Below are 24,113 nucleotides of genomic sequence, written 5' to 3'. Positions count from 1 at the left end.
GCATATAGTAACTTTAACTAATCAACCGTAGTGGAAAGTGCAGCATTAATTTTCATAGAACACGAAGTATAAAACAGAAACATATTCTTCAAAACTACATATCAATTGTAACTATCATGGTGATTTCAATACAAATGTATTTTACTTATGTATGACTACATAATTCCGAAATATAGTTAACGATTGTAATATAATTATTAACTATACAGTAACACAAAATTTTGCAATATATCTATGTCATACTATTTCATTTTCTATTAACAAATTGATTAAATATTGTTGAATGTGTTATTGACTGTCCAAAATAAATTTGAAAAAATTTATAAAGTTTTATGAAAATTGCATAATAATATACATAAAATTGATACATTTAATGCTCTTAACATATGTATTAACAACCATATGTAAAAATATAAAAACATATAAAGAATTGTTATTACACAAGAATTGCAAAATATACATTAGAAACTAAACTTTTTGTGGAATGACAATAAACATAGGCATTTATTTTTTGGCCAAAATAACTTGTTATATAACTTAATTATTTGCTAAATTTATAATATGCATATGGAACAAAATATTAATGCACGTAAGCCTGTATTATATATATAGCAATGTCGAAGAGTAAACAATATTAAAAAATACGCAAAGACTGATTAATAATATTACTTTATAGGTACGAAATATGCACAAGTTATCGGTGAATTTTTTCATTTATTAGAAAGAATCGATTATTTTAAGATGCATATAATGTCACGATAAATATATTACAATTAAAAAAATGGAACTGTCATTATGATGCGGCGCAATTATGTGGCAGGAGAAAGGAGAGAAAAGGAGGAAAGGAAGCGATGCACTCAGCAAATAAATTTATACAGACCTTCAGTGTTCGTTTGCGATAGTGATAATCATGTCGACTACTATCCAACAAGGTCTGCGTCCTTTTTTTCTTATGTGTTTTATTGTGGGTTTAGGCGTGTATCCCATAAATCAATCAAACAAATCAAGATTTCATAGATGGATTGCATACTTAAGTATTCTATATTTTTTGGCAATCTGGTTTGCATATGGTTGTGTCCTTTCTTATATATTTACCATTTTTCGATTGAAAATCATATTTCAGACTAACGCTAATATTGTCCTGATAGTAATTAACAATTTTACTGCAATTATGTCTGCAATTTTAATTTTTTATCATCAAAAGGTACGCCCAATATTTTACTTTTCTACTTAGAAAATATGCTAATCATATAAGTATGTTATATTCATGTTTTATATATACAACATGTCCGAAAAAGAATTCCGTGGTGTCTAACACAAGTATTTTGGTCATCATGGGATAATCTTTTGAGCATATTCGTGAAGCATAATATTCAAGTTTTAGTTCAAATGTTGTGCAGACTGTGCTCAACAACCTAATCTAACCTAACCAGTTGCCAGAAAAATGAATATGCACATGAGCTGTCATTGCTTAACCACCGCGAAGTCTTGATTTGACGCCAATGGCTTTCTTCTTTCGGGGATACATAAAAGACATTGTGTAGCAAGAAAAAATCGGTTCTTTACCATTCGCGTCATAGAATAACATAAGCAGTTCCTACAAATATCATCCGAGTGTGACCTGAAGTGAAATTTCGTTTTGATATCTATAAGGCTGTAAATGGTGCACACATTGAGTTACATTACAGGGAATAAAACTTGTAACTTGTACTTTAGTAATATATGTATGTTATATACCTTTCTGTTTTAAAATAAATTTAAAAATATTAATAGAAAACCCCGGAGTTCTTTTTCGGACAACCTGTAGTTAATATCATTAAACTAATCATAACTTTTAGACATATTAAATTGTCTATTGATGTATATTATATAAATCAACTATCTATTATATAACCAAAAATTTTTATTTTTTTTACATCAGTTTACATCTATTTTTTAAAGAATTTTAACTCCTTTATAAAATTAAAAATATTCTTTCAACTCTTTACAATTTGAATACAGTTGTATCATATATATATATATATATATATATATAATAATTATGCTGAAGCACAATTAAGTATAAATGCATTTTTTTCCTGGATTACTATTGTGTTTCTAGTGAACGTTATCACTACTATATTGTAATTTTTAGAAATATATAAAATAGTGATTTGAAATACTTATTGTAAGTTTATAAGAAAAATTTAGCTTTAATTAATCAGAACAATATGTCGTTTTTACATATACTTAATTTTTTAGCATATGAGAAAGCCTTTACTTGACACAAATACTTTGTGTCGTAAAAAATACGGTAGTAATCTAATTGTAACAATATGGTTCTAGAAGCTTCAAATGTATATGAAGAAACTTGCCGCAGTAGATGACACTTTAGAAAAGCTAGGCACTCCAAAAACGTATCAAAAATTGCATATGTTATCAAAAAGAGTGATAATTGGATACATTGTGTATGCTCTTATGAAAAATATTTACTACACAATATGGTGCTTTAAATTTGTACAAAAAGATTCTTGGAGAATTTTATTATTTCTCATAACGAATTATCCCAATCATGTTAATGAATTTACGGTGTTAATATTTATCTTTTTATTATGGTTTGTACTATATTTATTTATTCTGTTAATTAACACACGTCTACCTAATTCATATACCTGTATCTATTTTTATTTATACATTTGATATATTTTTTGTAATTTTTTGTCTAATTAATAAAATGCAATTATTACTATAGTAACAATTTTAGTAATTTTTTATGAAACTAAAAAGTTTTTTCAAAATTATATATAAAATTATATATAAAAAAATTTATTTTAAAATTAATTTTTAAAGTTTGTTGTGTGTATTATGCAATTTATAAGTCAATCTTTACACAGGTATATCGGCATCAGATTTGACAAAATAAACGACTATATGCATTGCTTATTGTTAAAAGAAGAGCATGGACTTAAGTTTGTGTGGAAGAAATCTGTTATTATTCGTGGATATTTCTTGCATAGACATAATTACGAGCGGACATTCTGGACTTCAATGTAAATCAATATACGCATATATAATAATAGAAAAATTATATATTGTAAAACCTTATAATTTATAGTTTTTCATAATAAAACATGTATCTTTTTTTATTAGGCATCTTCACTTAGAATTATGCCATATTGCTCGTGAATTAAACGTGATATTTGGAATACAAATAACTTTTAAAATGGTGCAATACCTTGGATACTTAACATCAGTTTGTTATTATTTCTGGCGTACATTGGAGCAGAAACATCTAGATCGCTGGACATCACTAATAAGTCTTATCGGCTTTGTTTTTTTCTTCCTTATATATTTTGTTAGGCTCTATGCCATAAATCATATTTGTGAAAACGTTAAGAATAAGGTAAAAAAAACATAAAATATATAAAAGATTACTAAATTTTAAGACAAGTTGCAAAATTTCAGGCTAACAATATTGGCAAAGTGATTCATCAAACGACAAATACTTTTCGATATGCTGATATTTGGAAGGAGGTAAGAAAAATTTAGACAACTTAAAATTACTTAAGAGAAATGTTAAAATTTGTCAATTAAAATTGTATAATAATTATATATTGTATCTTATCCCTTTAGATAGATTTCTTTGTTTTGCACTTAACGCAACATCCCCTGAAGTTTACTGGATTAGGTCTTTTTTATCTTGGGGATAAGTTTCTTCAAAAGGTTTGTGTTTGCTTTGATATTTTTGACAGTTTTATGTTTATATTTTGTTTTATATTATAAATAATTGAAAAACCAAAAATTATGTTAAAATTATTTTTATTATAGGTAAAGCTGTAATTGCTGTTTTTTCTTATCACACATCTTGTAGAATATCATATATTTTATTTTGGTTTACAATATATCTCAATAAAATATTGTTTTTATTTTTAATAAATATTAATAAATACGTTGTTTACAGTTCTTTACAGCAATTGTAACGTTTGTTATTATTATGGTACAGTTGAATATGCAATCATTGGCTGATTAACTTTTAAGGATAGAAGTTATAAAACTACTCGTTTGGTTTAAAATTGCAGCATCAAAATTATTTCTTGCAATTGTATCAGTAAAATGTCGTTCAGCTAATGTATTAGTTAAATATGTAAGAATATAAAATTGCAACATTTTTATTATGCCACAATATTTTATTCTCTTTTAATAAACTAATTATGTTTGCATAATTTTAAATGTAATTATGTTTAAATAAGTTTTATGTGAAAATGTACATTTTATTTTGTATTGTTAGACGTTACAATTTTATAGTATAAAAATTGTTAAGCTTAGCAATTTAACATTTTACATTTTCTTTATTACAAAGTATTAAAATCTTATATATATTTTAATCAAAGAAATCTGATCCGCGGAATGTTAAAATGTACATTTTACTCGAATGCAGTAAAAAAATGTGAATTGTAAAAGCCTAAGTTTATTAAATGTTATGATAGAAAATTATAAAGCATAAAAATGAATAAAATATAATTAATTTAAAATTTAATGTAATAATGTATATTTTTCTTTTGGGAATTTTGTGCATTTGTTTTCTTATTAGCAATTTTTTTTCTGAGATGATTTATAAAAAAAAGAACAGGAAGTGAACGATATAAAAAAATCATAGAAAAGCTAAGAACTTATTTCATTGTTAGTCAATGTTATGTTATATTAATTACAATTAAATGTCCAAATCAAATTTTGGAAAATTTTAAAAGTTTTTAAAGATTTTATAATAATATAAATAAAATTAATACATATAATTGTCTTAAAATATGTATTATCAATTAAATGTGAAAACATAAAAACATATAGAGAATTATTATTACACAATAATTGTAAAATATATTTAAGTAGATGCTTAAACTTTCATGTAGAATGACAACAAACATAAGCATTTATTTTTTTCACCAAAATAACTTTTTATATAACTTAATTACTTGCTAAATTATAATAATATGCATTTGGAACAAAATATTAATTCTCGTAAGCCTCTATTATACATATACATAACAATATCAAAAAGAAAACAATATTAAAAAATACGCGAAAGCTGATTAGCAGTATCACATTATAAGTTCGAAATATGCACAAGTTATCGGTGAATCATCTTTTCGTTTATTAGAAAGAGTTGATTATGTTAATGTGCAAAAAATACCGCGATGAATATATTACAATTAAGTAAACGTACTATCATTGCGGCGCAATAATGTGCCAGAGGAAAAAAGCGAAAAGAAGGAAAACAAGCGATTCAACCAGCAAATAAATTTATACAGACCTTCAGTGTTCATTTGCGATAGTGATAATCATGTCGACTACTATCCAACAAGGCCTGCGTCCTCTTTTTCTTACGTGTTTCATTCTGGGTTTAGGCGTGTATCCCATAAAACAACCAAACAAATCAAGATTTTATAGATGGATTGCATACTTAAGTATTCTATATTTTTTGGTGAAATGGTTTGTTTATGGCTACGTTTTTTTCTATATGTTCACCGTTTTTCCACCGAAAATCTTATTTCGGAGCAATTTTACTATGATAATTATAACAACGATTAACCATTCTACTGCAATTATGTTTGCATTTTTAATTTTTTATCATCAAAAGGTACGCCCGATATTATACTTTTTTGTATTTATTAATTATATGCTAAACATATATGTTATATTCATATTTTATATATACAGCATGTCCGAAAAAAACTCCGAGGTGTTGAACGCAAGTATTTTGGCCACCATGCGATGGTGTTTTGAGCATATTCGTAAAGCAACAATATTCAAGTTTTAGTTCAAATGTTGTGCAGACTGTGCTCAACAACCGGTTCCCAGGAAAATGAATAGGCAGGTGAGCTTCCATTGTTTGCCCACCGCAAAGTCCCGATTTGACGCCAATAATTTTCTTCTTTCGGGGATACGTAAAAGACGTTGTGTATCAAGAAAAAATCTAGTTTCTTCACTATTCGCGTCATGGAATAATATAAGCAGTTCTTATGAATATCACTCGTGTGTGGCCTGAAGTGAAATTTTGTTTTAAGTTATATTAATAGAGAACCTCGGAGTTCTTTTTGGGACATTTTTTAATATCATTAAAATAATCGAAACTTTTAGACGTATTAAATTGTTTCTTGATATATGTTAAATCAACTATCTATTGTATGATCAAAATGTTATATTTTTTTTACATCAGTTTAAATCTATTTTTTAAAGAATCAGTTAACTCTTTACATAATGAAAAATATGCTTTAAACTCTTTATAATTTAGATCTGTGGCGCACTCAGGATATTTTTTCGGCGGGAGGAAAGGGGGGGGGAAGAGTTAAAATTCACACACAAAATGAAACAGTATGACCAAAAGTCAGGATAATTTTATATTTCACACTAAAAAACATAAATATGTTACATCGTTTAATAAAAAATGTAATTTATTTTTAAAGTAGCATAATTATAAATTGATATCGAGTTTTCTTGGTTTTTCTTAAATAATCAGATCAACTGGATTGCTTAAATAATCAGAAAAATTGTCTATATACATATATGGCTGCTAGATGTTTCTTAAGAAACTTATTTAAATCCTTTGACAATATAAATATCTTAAAGTAGATATTATATACGTTTACACAGCAGTATAGCTGGAGAAGTTATTATAATTATTTGTGTGCAAAGATAATGGTATGAACTTTGAATTATTAAAATTGTGACTATAGTTAATAACAGATAAAAAATACAAATGTTTGAACGCATTTTATTTAACTATAAATTTTTTGCTTTTTGCTGTTAAGTTAATAAAAAAATAAGATTAATTAAATTTCGGAGTGGGGGATTTATCTCTTCCAATTCCCCTTCCGCCAATGGGTGCACCACTGATTTAAATATATAAGAAAAATTTAGATTTAATTAATAAAAACAATATGTAGTTTTTATATAAACTAAATTTTTTTAGCATATAGGAAAGTCTTTACTTGACACAAATACTTTAGAGTGTCGTAAAAAATACGGTGGTAATCTAATTGTAGCTTTATATGGTTCTAGAAGTTTCAAATATATATGAAGAAACTTGCCGCAGTGGATGATACTTTAGAAAAGCTAGGCACTCCAAAGACGTATCGAAAATTGCATATGTTATCAAGAAGAGTGATAATTGGATGGATTGTGTATATTCTTATCATAGATATTTACAATATAATGTGGTGGTCCAACAATTTAAAACAAGTTTCTTGGGGAATTCTTTTATTTCCCATAATGAATCATTCTACTCATATTAATGAATTCACAGACTTAATATTTATCTTCTTGTTGTGGTACGTTTGTACTATATTTATTTATTCTGCTAATTAACGCAAGTCTACCTAATTTATATACCTGCATCTATTTTGATTTATATATTCGATATATTTTTTGTAATTTTTTCACTGATTGATAAAACGCAATTATTATTATAATAACAATTTTAGTATTATCTTACAAAACCATTAAATAGTTTTTCCAAAATTTTTTGATATAAAACAGATTATTATTTAATAATATATTAGAAGGGCATTGAGAGCCGTCGCGGGATGTTAGTGCAAAATTTTTTATTTTTCTTAAAGAAATTAATTTATTAGTCTACATAAGACAGTTAAGTTGTACACCGATCTCAGATCGAAATACTTCAAGTGTACGAAAAGTTTAGTACATTGTTCTCACATATGGAGAATCATCATGTACTGATAGGAATTATTGGAAAGAAAGGAATAGAGAAAAAATATCAAGGCGCGAGCGGCTTTGTTATTATTTAAATTTATTTTTAAAGTTTGCTGTGTATTATGCAATTTATGAGACAATTTTTATACAGGTATATCGGTGTCAGATTTGACAAAACAAACGACCATCTGCATGGTTTATTGTTAAAAGAAGAGCATGGACTTAAGTATATGTGGAAGAAACCTGTTGTTATTCGTGGATATTTTTTGCATAGACATAATTACAAGCGGACATTCTGGACCTCAATGTAAATCAATACACGAATATATAATAATAAAAAAATTATATATTGTAATCCTTATAGTTTATAGATTTTTATAATATAAAGCATTTTTTTTCTTTTTTGTTAGGCATCTTCATTTAAAATTATGCCATATTGCTCGTGAATTTAACGAGATATTTGGAATACAAATAATTTTTGAAATGGTGCAATTCCTTGGAAACTTAACATCAATTTGTTATTATATCTGGCGTACATTGGAACAGAAACATCATGATCACAAAAAATTACTATTAAATTTTTTTCGCTTTAGTTCTTCGTTTTTTGCACGTTTAATCAGACTTTATGCGGTAAATCATATTTGTGAAAGTGTTAAGAATAAGGTAGGAAAAGCGTACAATATATACATTAAAAGTTACTAAATTTTAAAACAAGTTGTAAAATTTCAGGCTAACAATATTGATAAAGTAATTCATCAATTGACAAATACTCTTCGATATGCTGATATCTGGAAAGAGGTAAGAAAAATTTAGACAGCTAAAATTATTTAAAGACATGTTAAAATTTGTTGATTAAAATTGTATAATAATTATATATTGTATCCTATCCCTATAGATTGATTTCTTTGTTTTGCACGTAATGCAACATCCCCTGAAGTTTACTGGATTGGGTTTCTTCTATCTTGGGAATCAGTTTCTTCAAAAGGTTTACTTTTGCTTTCATATTTCTCACAGTTTTATGTTTATATTTTGTTTTATATTATAAATAACTGAAAAACCAAAAATTATGCCAAAATTGTTTTTATTATAAAGCTGTAATTGCTGTGTCTTCTTATCACACATCATGTAGGATATAATATATTCTATTCTGGTTTGCAATATATCTTAATTAAACATTGTTTTCGTTTTTAATAAATATTAATGAATACGTTTTTTTACAGTTTTTCACAACAATTGTAACGTTTGTGATTATTATGGTACAGTTGAATGTACATTCATATTCTGATACTTACAATTAGCTTTTAAGAATAGGAGTAATAAAATTGCTCGTTTAGTTAAGAATCGCAGCATCAAAATTACTTTTTGCAATTATATCAGTAAAATGTCATTTAGCTAATGTATTAGTTAAATATGAAGGAATATTAAATTGCATCATTTTTATTATGCCACAATATTTTATTTTTTTTTAATAAATTGATCATGTTTGGATAATTTTAAATGTAATTATGTTTAAATTTTATGTAAAAATGTACATTTTATGCATTGTTAGACACTGAAATTTAATAGTATAAAAATTAGTAGACCTAGCAATTTAACATTTACATTTTTTTTATTACAAAACATTAAAATTTTATATGTATTTTAATCAAAGAAGTCGGATCCAAAATGTTAAAACATTTTACTTGCATGCAGTGAAAAAAATGTGAATTCTAAAAAGCCAGGTCTATCAAATGTTAAGATAGAAAATTATAAAGCATATAAATGAATAAAATGTAATTAATCAAAAACTTAATGTTAAAATGTACATTTTTGTTTTGAGAATTTTGCGCATTTATTTTATTAATTAGCAATTACTTTTTTTTCTGGGATTATTTTTAACAAAAAGAGAGCAGGAAGTGAATGATATAAAAAAATCAAAGGAAAGTTAAGAACGTATTTCATTCTTAATTAATGTTATGTTATATTAATTATAATTAAGTGTCCAAACCAAATTTTTTTGAAAAATTTTAAAAGTTTTATAAGGGTTACATAATAATATAAATAAAATTAATACATTTAATTTTCTTAAAATATTAATTAATAATTAAATGTGAAAACATAAAAACATATAAAGAATTATTATTACACAACAATTGTAATATATTTAATTAAAATTTAAAACTTTTTTGTAGAATGACAAAACATATGCATTTATTTTTTTCACCAAAATAACTTTTTATTTCATTTAATTATTTGCTAAATTTTTAATAATTTGCGTACACAAAACATGCACGAAAGCCTATGTTATATATAATATATAACAATATCGAAAGCAAAACACCATTAAAAAATTCGTGAAGGCTGATTAGTAATATCACTTTATAGGGTCAAAATATACATAATTTATTGGTGAATTATTGTTTTATCTATTACAAAGAGTTGATTATTTTAATATGCATTAGTGCGGCGATAAATTGTTATTACGCTTAAGAAAATGCACTATTATTATGATTCGACGCAATTAAGTGAGGGGAAAGGAACAATAAGCTCAGGAAATAAATTTATACAGACCTTCAGTGTTCGTTTGCGATAGTGATAATCATGTCGACTACTATACAACAAGGGCTGCGTCCTCTTTTTCTTATGTGTTTTATTGTGGGTTTAGGCGTATATCCTATAAAGCAACCAAACAAATCAAGATTTCATAGATGGATTGCATACTTAAGTGTTCTATATTTTTTGACAATCTGGCTTGTTTATGGTTATCTTCTTTTTTATACGTTCACCACTTTGTCATTAAAAATCATCTTTTTTCAGAACATTACTGTTATGGCCATTATGGTGATTCAGTATTTTACAGCAATTGCGTCTATAATTTTAATTGTTTATCATCAAAAGGTACGTCCAATGTTATACTTTTCTGTAATTTCTCTGTCTATAAATATATGCTAAACATATATATTATATTCATATATTATAAATATACATATTATTTAAATAGTCATAACTTTTAGACATATTGTATATTAAATTAACTACTTATTGTGTAATCAAACTTTTTTTTTTTATTACATTAATTTGTTATTTTCTAAATAATTACTAAACTCCTTTACAAAATGAAAAGTATTTCTTAAGTTTTTTATAATTTAGATGTAGTAGTGTCATATACATAATTATAAAACCTAACCCAGTAAACACAAAGTAACGGCAACACAATATTAATATTATAATGTCCCACTCGACAATATAATTGTTATGTACAAGACATTTTATAATGCAGTTACATTGTTAAGTGAGAAATTATAACATTGATGTTAGTGTTACCTTGTGTTTACTGGGAAGTATAGATGCGTTTTGAGCCTAAATTATTAGTGTGTTTCTAGTGACCGTTATCACTACTATATTGTAATTCTTACAACTTCATTAAATAATAATTTTTAATACTTATTGTAAATTTGTAAGAAAAATTTAGTGTTAATTAATCAAAACGATACATAGTTTTTATATAAACTTTATTCTTTTAGCATATAGGAAAATCTTTACTTGATCTCAAATACTTTGGCGTGTCATAAAAAATACAGTAGTAACTTAATTGTAACTTAATATGGTTCCAGAAGTTTCAAATATATATGAAGAAACTCACCGCAGTGGATGATACTTTAGAAAAACTAGGCAATCCAAAAACATATCGAAAGTTGTATATGTTATCAAAAATAATGATAATTGGGTGGATTGTGCATACTCTTATCATAAATATTTACAGTACAATAAGTTGCTCCCAATTTTACAATCAAATTTCTTGGAGATTGCTTTTACTTCCCGTGCTCAGTCATCCTATTCATATCAATGAATTCACAGACTTAATATTTATGTTCCTATTATGGTATGTTTGTACTGTATTTATTTATTCTACCGTATTTATTTTTTACTTTATTATTTGATTAATATAGGTTTACTTAAAATCATATATTTGTATGTATTTTTAATTATATATTTGATATATATTTTGTAATTTATTCTGTGATTTATAAATTGCAGCTATTACTATGGTAACAATTTTAGTATTTTTATATGAAACAGTTGTTCTTGAAATTTATAATATAAAAAAATTATTTAAATTAATTTTTAAAGTTTGATATGCATTATGAAATTCAGAGAGGGGTTCAACTGCCTATATTCCCATTTGCCAACAGCTTTGTTTGCTTACAACATTTTGCCGACAGCTTCAATTGCCGACATTCTCGATTGCCTACAGAGCGATTGCCTACAAGCATTATTGCGCACATTTAAAAATTAAAAATACAAACGTACGTTTGCACACAAGACATTATTGCACACATACACATTGCGCACATGATATTATTGTGCACATGACATTATTGCGCTTTGTGTAGAAACTCGTAAACCCATGTTGAACCTCGCTTTGTTTAAAATTTCACGCGTAGGCGGCGGAGGACTTCGCCCCTACGGGGCGAAGCATCTCCCCCGCGTAATACAAATAACAAATCCTACTCAGGTTATACCTAACAAGGTAGACCTAATAAGGTTCACAAACAAAGTTGTAAACCCATGTTGAACCTCGTTTTGCATGAAAAGAATATGCGCAATAATATTATGTGTGCAATGTGTATGTGCGCAATAATGTCATGTGTGCAATGTGTATGTGTGCAATAATGTCTTGTGTGCAAACGTACGTTTGTATTTTTAATTTTTAAATGTGCGCAATAATGCTTGTAGGCAATCGCTCTGTAGGCAATCGAGAATGTCGGCAATTGAAGCTGTCGGCAAAATGTTGTGGGCAAACGAAGCTGTTAGCAAATGGGAATGTAGGCAGTTGAGACCCTCCCGAAATTTAAAAGAGAATCCTTACATAGGTATATTGGCACCAAATTTGACAAAATAAACGACCATATGCATTGCTTAAAAGAAGAGAATGGACTGAACTACATGTGGGAGAAACCTGTTATTATTCATAGATATTTCTTGCATAGATATAATTACAAGTGGACATTGTGGACCTTAATGTAAATGCACACATATCATTAAATAAATCATCGGTTTTATATTAATTTAATAATAACATATTTTATAAAAATGTTTAATAATATTTTATATAGATGATATTTTATATTATTTATATACAATAATAAAATAATAATATTTTATAACAATTTCTAATAATACTGATTATAATTATAATAATAGAAAATTATATATTTTTAATTCTTATAGTTTAGATAGTTTTTTATAACAAACCGTGTTCTTTTTTTAGGCATCTTCATTTAGAATTATGTCGTATTGCTCGTGAATTAAATGTGATATTTGAAATACAAATAACTTTTGAAATGGTGTCGAATTTTGCATTCATAACATCACATTGTTATTATTTCTGTCGTATGTTGGAGCAGAAAGATAAAAAAGTATTACAATCTTTAATAAGTCTTGGTTTTTCGTTTCTTATATGTTTCATCAAGCTGTATGCCGTAAATCATATTTGTGAAAGCGTTAAGAATAAGGTAGGAAAAGCATATAATATATAAAAAGTTATTTAATTCAATTTCAAGTTGTAAAATTTTAGGCTAACAATATTGACAAAATAATTCATCAATTGACAAATTCTCTTCGATATGCTGATATATGGAAGGAGGTAAGAAAAATTTAGACAGCTAAAATTTTTTTAAAAATATTAAAATTTGTTGATTAAAATTGTATAATTATATATTGTATTCCTATAGATTGATTTCTTTGTTTTGCACGTAACGCAACATCCTCTGAAGTTTACTGGATTGGGTCTCTTCTATCTTGGGGATAAGTTTATTCAAAAGGTTTATATTTGCTTTCATATTTCTGATAATTATATTTTAACATTTTGTTTTATACTATAATTAATTAAAAAACCAAAAATTATGCTAAAATTATTTTTATTATAAAGCTTAATTACTGTATTTTTTATCACACATCACGTGGTATATCACATATTCTATTTTGATTTACAATATATTTAAATAAAATACTGTTTTTATTTTTAGTAAATTTTAATAAATACGTTTCTTTTTGCAGTTTTTAACAACATTTGTAACATTTGTGATTATTATGGTACAGTTGAATATGCAGTTTTTGTTTTAGACTTAGCTGTGAAAAATAGAAATAATAAAACTACTAACTTTAATTAAAAATTGCAGCATTAAAATAATTTTTTGCACTTGTATCAATTAAACATTATTTTGCTAATGTATTAGTTAAATATGTAGAAATATAAAATTGCAATAATTTTATTAAGCTATATTATTTTATTTTTTTTTAATATAAATGATCATGTTTAGATTATTTTAATCGTAATTATGTTTAAATGAATTTTATTTAAAAATGTACATTTTTTCATTTAAAAACAATAAAATCTTATATGTATTGTAATCAAAGAAATCTGATCCAAAATGTTAAATTGTACATTTTACTCGCATGCAATAAAAAGACTGTGAATTCTAAAAGGCCAGGCTTACCAAATGTTATGATAGAAAATTATAAAGCATAAAAATAAATAAAGTGTAATTAATTAAAAATTTAATGTTAAATTGTACATTTTTGTTTTGGGAATTTTGCGCTTTTATTTTAATAATTAGCAATTACTTTTTTTCCGCAATTGTTTTTAACAAAAAGAGAGCAGGAAGTGAACAATGTAAAAAATTTAAAGGAAAGCTAAAAACGCAGCCTATATATTATTTATACAAACAATATCGAAAGAAAACACTATTAAAAAATACGCGAAGGCTGATTAGTAATATCACTTTATAGGTTCGAAATATACATAATTTAATGAATCATCATTTCGTTTATTAGAAAGAGTTGATCATTTTAATATGCATTAGTGCGGCGATAAATTGTTATTACGCTTAAGAAAATAGACTATTATTATGATTTGACGCAATTAAGTGAGGGGAAAGGAACAATAAGCTCAGGAAATAAATTTATACAGACCTTCAGTGTTCATTTGCGATAGTAATAAACATGTCGACTACTATCCAACAAGGTCTGCGTCCTCTTTTTCTTATGTGTTTCATTGTGGGTTTAGGCGTGTATCCCATAAAGCAATCAAACAAATCAAGATTTCATAGATGGATTGTACCTATAAGTGTTCTATATTTTTTGGCAATCTGGTTTGTTTATGGATATGTCCTTTTTTATACATTCACCACTTTTTCGTTAAAAATAATCTTTTTTCGGAACATTACTATTATGGCCATTATGGCGACTCAGAGTTTTACAACAATTGCGTCTACAATTTTAATTATTTATCATCAAAAGGTACGTCCAATATTATACTTTTCTATAATTTCTTTGTTTATAAAATGTATGCTAAACATACATATATATTATATTCATATTTTATAAATACTTAATATTATTAAAATAGTCGTAACTTTTAGACATATTGTATACTAAATCAACTACTTATTGTGTAATCGAACGTTTTATTTTTTATTACATTAATTTACTGTTTTTTAAATAATTATTAAACTCATTTACAAAATAAGAAATATTTTTTAAGCTTTTTATAAATTAGATGTAGTTGTGTCATATATATAATTATAAAACCTAATCCAGTAAACGCAAAGTAACAGTAACACAATATTAATAATATTATAATTTTCCACTCAAAATATAATATAATTGTTATGTACAAGACATGTTATATTGCAGTTACATTGTTGAGTGAGAAATTCTAACATTGATGTTATGTTACTGTTAGTTTTTGTTTACTGAGATGTAAACATAGATGCGTTTTCCGGATTATTACTGTGTTTTTAGTGACCGTTATCACTACTGTATTGTAGTTCTTACAACTACATTAAATAATGATTTTTCAATACTTATTGTAAGTTTGTGAGAAAAATTTAGTTTTAATTAATCAAAAAGATACATAGTTTTTACTTAACTTTATTTTTTTAGCGTATGGAGAAGCTTTTACTTGACGTCAAATATTTTGGAGTGTCGTAAAAAATACGATAGTAACTGTAGCTTAATATGGTTTTAGAAGTTTCAAATATATATGAAGAAACTCGCCGCAGTGGATGATACTTTAGAAAAACTAGGCAATTCAAAGACATATCAAAAGTTGCATATGTTAACAAAAAGAATAATAATTGGATGGATTGTACATGCTCTTATTATAAATATTTACAGTACAATATGTTGCTTTGAAGTTAACAATCAAATATCTTGGAGATCTCTTTTACATCTCGTACTCAGTTATCCTATCCATATCAATGAATTCACAGACTTAATATTTATCTTCCTGTTATGGTATGTTTGTACTGTATTTATTTATTCTACCGTATTAATTTTTTACTGTATTATTTATTTTACTAATATAGATCTACTTAAAATCATATATTTGTATGTATTCTTAATTATATATTTGATATATTTTTTGTAATTTATTTTTGTGATTCATAAATTGCAGTTATTACTATGGTAACAATTTTAGTATTTTTTTATGAAACAGTTTTTTTTGAATTTTATAATAGAAAAAAAATTATTATTTAAATTAATTTTTAAAGTTTGATATGCATTATGAAATTTATAAGAGAATCTTTACATAGGTATATTGGCACCAAATTTGACAAAATTAACGACCATATGTGTTGCTTATCGTTAAAAGAAGAGCACGGACTGAACTACATGTGGAAGAAACCTGTTATTATTCATAGATATTTCTCGCATAGATATAATTACAAGTGGACGTTGTGGACCTCAATGTAAATGCACACATATTATTAGATAAATCATCGGTTTTAATTTGTTATTAATTTAATAATAACATATTTTATAAAAATATTTAATAATATTTTATATAGAAAATAATTTATATTAATAAATTAATAATATTTTATAACATTTTCTAATAATACTGATTATAATTATAATAATAGAAAATTATATATTTTTAATTGTTACAGTTTAGATAGTTTTTTATAACAAAACGTGTTCTTTTTTTCAGGCATCTTCATTTAGAATTATGTCGTATTGCTCGTGAATTAAATGTGATATTTGAAATACAAATAACTTTTGAAATGGTGTCGAATCTTGCATTCATAACATCACATTGTTATTATTTCTGTCGTATGTTGGAGCAGAAACATAAAGATATAAAAGTTTTACAATTTTTAATAGGTCTTGGTTTTGCGTTTTTTATATGTTTCATCAGACTCTATGCCGTAAATCATATTTGTGAAAGCGTTAAGAATAAGGTAGGAAAAGCATATAATATATAAAAAGTTATTTAATTCAATTTCAAGTTGCAAAATTTTAGGCTAACAATATTGACAAAATAATTCATCAATTGACAAATTCTCTTCGATATGCTGATATATGGAAGGAGGTAAGAAAAATTTGGACAGCTAAAATTTTTTTAAAAATATTAAAATTTGTTGATTAAAATTGTATAATTATATATTGTATTCCTATAGATTGATTTCTTTGTTTTGCACGTAACGCAACATCCTCTGAAGTTTACTGGATTGGGTCTCTTCTATCTTGGGGATAAGTTTATTCAAAAGGTTTATATTTGCTTTCATATTTCTGATAATTATATTTTAACATTTTGTTTTATACTATAATTAATTAAAAAACCAAAAATTATGCTAAAATTATTTTTATTATAAAGCTATAATTACTGTATTTTTTATCACACATCACGTGATATATCACAAATTCTATTTTGATTTACAATATATTTAAATAAAATACTGTTTTTATTTTTAGTAAATTTTAATAAATACGTTTCTTTTTGCAGTTTTTAACAACAATTGTAACATTTGTGATTATTATGGTACAAATGAATATGCAGTTTTTGTCTTAGGCTTAGCTCTTGAAAATTGAATTAATAAAACTACTAACTTTAGTTTAAAATTGCAGCGTCAAAATAATTTTTTGCACTTGTATCAATTAAACATTATTTTGCTAATGTATTAGTTAAATATGTAGAAATATAAAATTGTAATAATTTTATTAAGCTATATTATTTTATTTTTCTTTAATAAACCGATCATGTTTAGATTATTTTAATCGTAATTATGTTCAAATAAATTTTATTTTAAAATGTACATTTTTTCATTTTAAAACAATGAAATCTTACATGTATTTTAATCAAAGAAATCTGATCCAAAATATTAAATTGTACATTTTACTCGCATGCGGTAAAAAGACTGTGAATTCTAAAAGGCCAGACCTACCAAATGTTATGATAGAAAATTATAAAGCATAAAAATGAATAAAGTGTAATTAATTAAAAATTTAATGTTAAATTGTACATTTTTGTTTTGGGAATTTTGCGCCTTTATTTTAATAATTAGCAATCACTTTTTTCCGCAATTATTTTTAACAAAAAGAGAGCAGGAAGTGTACAATGTAAAAAATTTAAAGGAAAGCTAAAAACGCAGCCTATATTATATACATATATAACAATTTCGAAAGAAAACACTATTAAAAAATACGCGAAGGCTGATTAGTAATATCACTTTATAGGTTCGAAATATACATAATTTAATGGTGAATCATCATTTCGATTATTAGAAAGAGTTGGTCATTTTAATATGCATTAGTGCGGCAATAAATTGTTATTACGCTTAAGAAAATGCACTATTATTATGATTCGACGCAATTAAGTGAAGGGAAAGAAACAATAAGCTCAAGAAATAAATTTATACAGAGTGTTCGTTCAGTGTTCGTTCAGTGTTCATTCTTCAGTGTTTGTTTGCGATAGTAATAATTATGTCGTCTACTATCCAGGAAGGGCTGCGTCCTCTTTTTCTTATGTGTTTTATTATGGGTTTTGGCATTTATCCCATAAAACAGCCAAGCAAATCAAGATTTCATAGATGGATTGCATATTTAAGTATTCTATATCTTTTGACAATTTGGTTTATTTTTGGTTATGTCTTTTTTTATATGTTCACCATTTTGTCACTAAAAATTATTTTTTTTCGGAACATCACTGTTATGGCCATTATGGCGATTCAGTATTTTATTACAATTACGTCTACAATTTCAATCTTTTATCATCAAAAGGTATGTCGAATTTTATATTTTTCAGTAATTTCTTGGTTTATAAAATGTATGCTAAACATATATGTATATTATATTCTTATTTTATATATATACTTAATATTATTAAAATAATCGTAACTATTAGACATATTGTATATCAAATCAACTACTTACTGTATGATCGATCGTTTTAGTTTTTATTACGTCAATTTACATCAGTTTTTTAAATAATCATTAAACTCCTTTACAAAATGGGAAATATTCTTTAAGTTTTTTATAATTTAAATGTAGTTGCGTCATATATATATAATTATGTAAAAGGACAGCTAATTGTAAGTATAAATGCGTTTTAAGCCTGGATTATTATTGTGTTTCTAGTGACGGTTATCACTACTATTGTATATTGTAATTTTTACAACTTTATTAAATAACGATTTTAAATACTTATAGTAAGTTTGTAAAAAAAATTTAGTCTTAATTAATCAAAACAATACATAGTTTTTATATAAACTTTATTCTTTTAGCATATAGGAAAATCTTTACTTGATCTTAAATACTTTGGCGTGTCATAAAAAATACAGAAGTAACTTAATTGTAACTCAATATGGTTCTAGAAGTTTCAAATATATATGAAGAAACTCACCGTAGTGGATGATACTTTAGAAAAACTAGGCAATCCAAAAACATATCGAAAGTTGCATACGTTATCAAAAATAATGATAATTGGATGGATTGTGCCTACTCTTATCATAAATATTTACAGTACAATATGTTGCTTCAAATTTTTCAAACAAATTTCTTGGAGATTTCTTTTACTTCACACAATCAATTATCCTTTTCATATTAATGAATTTGCAGACTTAATTTTTATCTTCTTGTTATGGTTTGTACTATATTTATTTATTCTTCTAATTAACGCGTGTCTATTTAAATTCCCACATTAGTATCTACTTTTATTTATAGATTCAATATATGTAATCTTTATAATTTTTTCTTTGATTGATAAATTACAATTATAACTGTTGTTACAATTTTAGTATGTTTTTACGAAACCTGTAAAAAGTTTCACCAAAATTTTATGATATATTATTTTATGAGCATTATTGCAATAATAATTAAAAAATTTAATATTTAAATTAATTTTTAAAGTTTGATTCGTATTATGCAATTCATAATAGAATCTTTACACAGGTATATTGGCACCAAATTTGACAAAATAAACGATCATATGCGTTGCTTATCGTTAAAAGAAGAGCACGGACTGAACTACATGTGGAAGAGACCTGATATTATTCATGGATATTTCTTGCATCGATATAATTACAAATGGACATTGTGGACCTCAATGTAAATGCACACATATCATTGGATAGATTATCGATTTTATATTAATTTAAAAATAATATATTTTATAAAAATATTTAATAATATTTTATATAGATACATGATATTTTATATTAATAAAATAATAATATCTTATATTATTTTCTAAAAATACTGATTATAATTATAATAATAGAAAAGTATATATTTTTAATTCATATAGTTTATACAGTTTTTTATAACAAAACGTGATTTTTATTTAGGCATCTCCATTTAGAATTATGTCGTATTGCTCGTGAATTAAATGTGATATTTGGATTACATTTAACTTTTGAAATAGTGTCGTATCTTGCATTCTTAACATCAAATTGTTATTATTTCTATCGTGTGTTGGAGCAGAAACATAAAGATGAAAGAGCACAAACTTTAATGGGCCTTGGTTTTTCATTTCTTATATGTTTCATCAGGCTCTATGCCGTAAATCATATTTGTGAAAGCATTAAGAATAAGGTAGGAAAAGCATATAATATATAAAAAGTTTATATTTAATTCAATTTCAAGTTGCAAAATTTCAGGCTTACAATATTGACAAAATAATTCATCAATTGACAAATACTCTTCGATATGCTGACATCTGGAAGGATGTAAGAATAATTTAGACGGCTAAAATTGCTTTAAACAATTTTAAAACTTGTTGATTAAAATTGTATAACCATATATTGTATCCCTATAGATAGATTTTTTTGTTTTGCACGTAACGCAACATCCCCTGAAGTTTACTGGATTGGGTCTTTTTTATCTGGGGGACAAGTTTCTTCAAAAGGTTTATATTTGCTTTTATGTTTCTGACAGTTTTATGTTTACATTTTGTTTTATGTTATTATTAATTGGAAAACCGAAAATTATGTTAAACTTATTTTTTCTATGAAGCTGTAATTACTGTGTTTTTTTATCATACATTACGTAGTATATCATATATTCTATTTTGGTTTGCAATATATCCCAATAAAACACTGTTCTTATTTTTAGTAAATTTTAATAAATACGTTTCTTTTACAGTTTTTAACAACAATTGTAACATTTCTGATTATTATGGTACAAATGAATATGCAGTTTTTGTCTTAGGCTTAACTCTTGAAAATTGAATTAATAAAACTACTAACTTTAAATTAAAATCGCAGCGTCAAAATAATTTTTTGCATTTGTATCAATTAAACGTTATTCTGCTAATGTATTAGTTATAATAATAAATATGTATAATAATAAATATGTATAATATAAATATGTAGAATTATAAGGTTGCAATAATGTCATTATGCTACATTATTTTATTTTCTTCTAATAAACTGATCATGTTTAGATTATTTTAAACGTAAGTATGTTGAAATAAATTTTATTTTAAAATGTACATTTTTTTCATATTAAAACAATGAAATCTTATATGTATTTTAATCAAAGAAATCTCATCCAGAATGTTAAAATGTACATTTTACTCGCTTGCAGCATAAAAAATGTGAATTCTAAAAGACTAGGCGTTTCAAATGTTATGATAGAAAATTATAAAGCGTAAAAATGAATAAAGAGTAATAATTTAAATATTAATTGTTAAAATGTTAAAATGTACCCAAGTAGCATATGAAACTTTAAAAAGTCTGCGATAACGTTGTCGCAACTTAAACCGCAGCATTTTTGTCTAGCACAGCTACTGCCACAACGTCACTGCGTCGTTTTGACAAAGTTGTAGCAGCAAAAATGGGACAACATTTTTAGGCTTTGAAAACGATGTCGCAGCTATTTGGCTGCACAACTATTTTGCTATAAAAAAGTTGTCATAGCCACATTACAGCAAACACATGAAGCTTCAAAATGTTTGCAATAACGTTGTTGTAGCTTAAATCGTAGCATTTTTGTCTAGCACAGCTACCGCCACAACGTCGTTGCAACGTTTTGACAAAATTGTAGCAGCAAAAATAAGACAACATTTTTAGGCTTTAAAAACTATATCGTAGCCATTTGGCTGCACAATTATGTTGCCGTAAAAAAGTTGTCATAGCCACATTACAGCAGTGGCAGTAAAATTACGTAAAAATATTTAAAAAAAATTTTTTTTTTAATTTTTGCTTCAACTGGTATTGAACCTATAACATCCCGGAACATTCGCCTCACTAAACTTAGATCAAATTTAAAGATTAATTAATCATTACAAATTATTACAATTTATAAAGTATATTATAAGTATAGAAGCGCGAACGCAAATTCATAAGAGACTGATTACAGAATTACACATAGATCTTTAAGTATTAATATTAGAGCCGCATAAATGAACGCATAAGTCCGCTTGACCATCGCTGATACATGCTAAATTTAATATAAAACTGATAGTCACGTTACTCTGCTTTTGCTGTGACATACAAATTACAGCCAGATTACAGCTATTTTGGCTATATTTTAGCTTCTATCCATGCGCATGCGTGATAACAATGTACGGTGTACGTACATAATAAACTTCCTAAATTTTCTAAACTTTTGCAAGTCAATAGTCTTTTTTTCATTTTGAAAACTTGTCACCTATTCACTTTTTAATCCCAAAAGTAATAAAATGGCTGAGGTTTTGACTTTTCTTTATAGTTATCATAATGCTTTTACAACTATTCATACAGCTAAAATAGCTGTGGCTGAATTTTGTCTTTTGTTATTGCTGTCACAGCGACTTCATACCAATTAATGCAGTTAAAATGGCTGCGGCTAATTTTGGTTTTTTTGATAGTTGTCACAGCAATTTTATAGCTATTAATACAGCTAAAATAGCTGTAAGTGGATTTTGGCTTTTATTATTGCTGTCACAGCGACTTCATACCAATTAATGCAGTTAAAATGGTTGCGGCTAGTTTTGGTTTTTCTGATAGCTGTCACAGCGACTTTACAGCTATTAATACAGTTAAAATAGCTGTGGCTGCATTTTGACTTTTTTATTAGTTGTCACAGCGCTTTTGCAGTTAAAAGTTTAGCAAAATAACATTTGCTGCCAAATAGCTGTAATTAAGACTAGTAGAACGTTGTACTAACAGCTGATTGAAGTTTGGAACGTTCCTAGAACGATTTTTTAAAAATAATTTGTCGCTCTTGTCCTTTTGCAGGGAGGAAGTTTTGAGACTCACAAACAAAGTACAAAAGAGACCGATTCGATACATGCGTCGAAAGACACCCTTATACCCAAAAAACCACCCCCAAAATCACTTAAACAATTCTAGCCAAGCTAAAAATGATTTGTCGCTCTTTTCCTTCTGCACGGAGAAAGTTCCGAGACCCTCACACGACATGCAAAAGAGACCGATTTGATACATGCGTCGGAAGACACTCTTATAACCGAAAAACCACCCCCAAAATCACTTAAACCATTCTCCTCAAGCTAAAAATTATTTGTCGCTCTTTTCCTTCCGCAGGGAGGAAGTTTCGAGACGCTCACACAATATACAAAAAAAATCGATTTAATACATGCGTCGGAAGACACCCTTACACTCGAAAAACCACCCCAGAGCGTCTAAAAAACTCTCGCCTAACAAAAAATAACTTGTTGCTTTTCTCCTTTTGCATAGAGAAAGTTCTGAGGCTCTTACATGACATACATAAGAGACCAATCCAATACATGCGTCGGAAGACACTCTTATACCCAAAAAACCACCCCCAAAATCACTTAAACAATTCTAGCCAAGCTAAAAATGATTTGTCGCTCTTTTCCTTCTGCATGGAGAAAATTCCGAGGCCCTCACACGACATGCAAAAGAGATCGATCCAATACATGCGTCGGAAAACACCCTTTTACCCAAAAAACCACCCCCAAAGTCACTTAAATAATTCTCGCTCAGCTAAAAATAACTTGTCGCTTCTCTTTTTGCGACAAATTATTTTTAACTAAGCGAGCATTTTTTTGGCAATTTGGAGTGATTTTTTGAGTATAAGGATGTCTTCCGATGCAAATATCAAATCGGTCTCTTTTGCATGTCGTGTGAGAGCCTCGAAACTTCCCCCCTGCGGAAAGAAAAGAGCAACAATTTATTTTTAGTTTGGCGAGAATTGTT

At 26.3% G+C, this 24,113-nt stretch overlaps 2 protein-coding genes across 4 annotated transcripts; both read left to right on the top strand.

The window, feature by feature from the left end:
• Positions 1–437: 437 nt before the first annotated feature.
• Positions 438–18,458, top strand: LOC105674385 (uncharacterized). 2 transcript variants are annotated; one of them, XM_067350959.1, is made up of 11 exons: positions 8,002–12,689; positions 12,938–13,181; positions 13,244–13,312; positions 13,401–13,490; positions 13,726–14,967; positions 15,698–15,966; positions 16,266–16,421; positions 16,664–16,913; positions 16,976–17,044; positions 17,133–17,222; positions 17,459–18,458. In XM_067350959.1, exons 5-11 carry the CDS (start codon positions 14,671–14,673, stop codon positions 17,522–17,524), a joined length of 1,197 nt encoding a protein of 398 aa, XP_067207060.1. In that variant the 5' UTR covers positions 8,002–12,689; positions 12,938–13,181; positions 13,244–13,312; positions 13,401–13,490; positions 13,726–14,670; the 3' UTR covers positions 17,525–18,458. The 2 variants fall into 2 exon arrangements, with proteins under 2 accessions (XP_067207061.1, XP_067207060.1); XM_067350960.1 differs by lacking the exons at positions 12,938–13,181; positions 13,244–13,312; positions 13,401–13,490; ... (5 more) ...; positions 17,133–17,222; positions 17,459–18,458 and adding exons at positions 438–2,594; positions 2,874–3,029; positions 3,130–3,382; ... (1 more) ...; positions 7,036–7,304; positions 7,838–7,993 and having other exon boundaries at positions 8,097–8,349; positions 8,416–8,484; positions 8,582–8,671; positions 8,907–9,137.
• Positions 18,459–19,220: 762 nt separating this feature from the next.
• Positions 19,221–22,728, top strand: LOC136998393 (uncharacterized). Of its 2 annotated transcripts, XM_067350974.1 has the most exons (6): positions 19,223–19,594; positions 19,903–20,058; positions 20,298–20,544; positions 20,610–20,678; positions 20,768–20,857; positions 21,094–22,728. In XM_067350974.1, exons 1-6 carry the CDS (start codon positions 19,341–19,343, stop codon positions 21,157–21,159), a joined length of 882 nt encoding a protein of 293 aa, XP_067207075.1. In that variant the 5' UTR covers positions 19,223–19,340; the 3' UTR covers positions 21,160–22,728. The 2 variants fall into 2 exon arrangements, with proteins under 2 accessions (XP_067207068.1, XP_067207075.1); XM_067350967.1 differs by having other exon boundaries at positions 19,221–19,594; positions 20,768–22,728.
• Positions 22,729–24,113: the final 1,385 nt, after the last annotated feature.

Source organism: Linepithema humile, chromosome 1 (assembly GCF_040581485.1).
Source record: "Linepithema humile isolate Giens D197 chromosome 1, Lhum_UNIL_v1.0, whole genome shotgun sequence".
Lineage (NCBI taxonomy): Eukaryota > Metazoa > Arthropoda > Insecta > Hymenoptera > Formicidae > Linepithema > Linepithema humile.
Note: the sequence above shows the minus strand (reverse complement) of the source record. Positions and strands in the feature narration are given on the sequence as shown.

Bases quoted from the DNA above. Each gene is read 5' to 3' on its own strand.
- LOC136998393 (XM_067350967.1), top strand. From the start codon at position 19,341: ATGAAGAAACTCACCGTAGTGGATGATACTTTAGAAAAACTAGGCAAT. The intron at 19,595-19,902 runs GTTTGTACTATA...ATCTTTACACAG, and splicing joins ATTTTTATCTTCTTGTTATG to GTATATTGGCACCAAATTTG. The intron at 20,059-20,297 runs GTAAATGCACAC...ATTTTTATTTAG, and splicing joins TGGACATTGTGGACCTCAAT to GCATCTCCATTTAGAATTAT.
- LOC105674385 (XM_067350959.1), top strand. From the start codon at position 14,671: ATGTCGACTACTATCCAACAAGGTCTGCGTCCTCTTTTTCTTATGTGT. The intron at 15,967-16,265 runs GTATGTTTGTAC...ATCTTTACATAG, and splicing joins ATATTTATCTTCCTGTTATG to GTATATTGGCACCAAATTTG. The intron at 17,045-17,132 runs GTAAGAAAAATT...GTATTCCTATAG, and splicing joins ATGCTGATATATGGAAGGAG to ATTGATTTCTTTGTTTTGCA.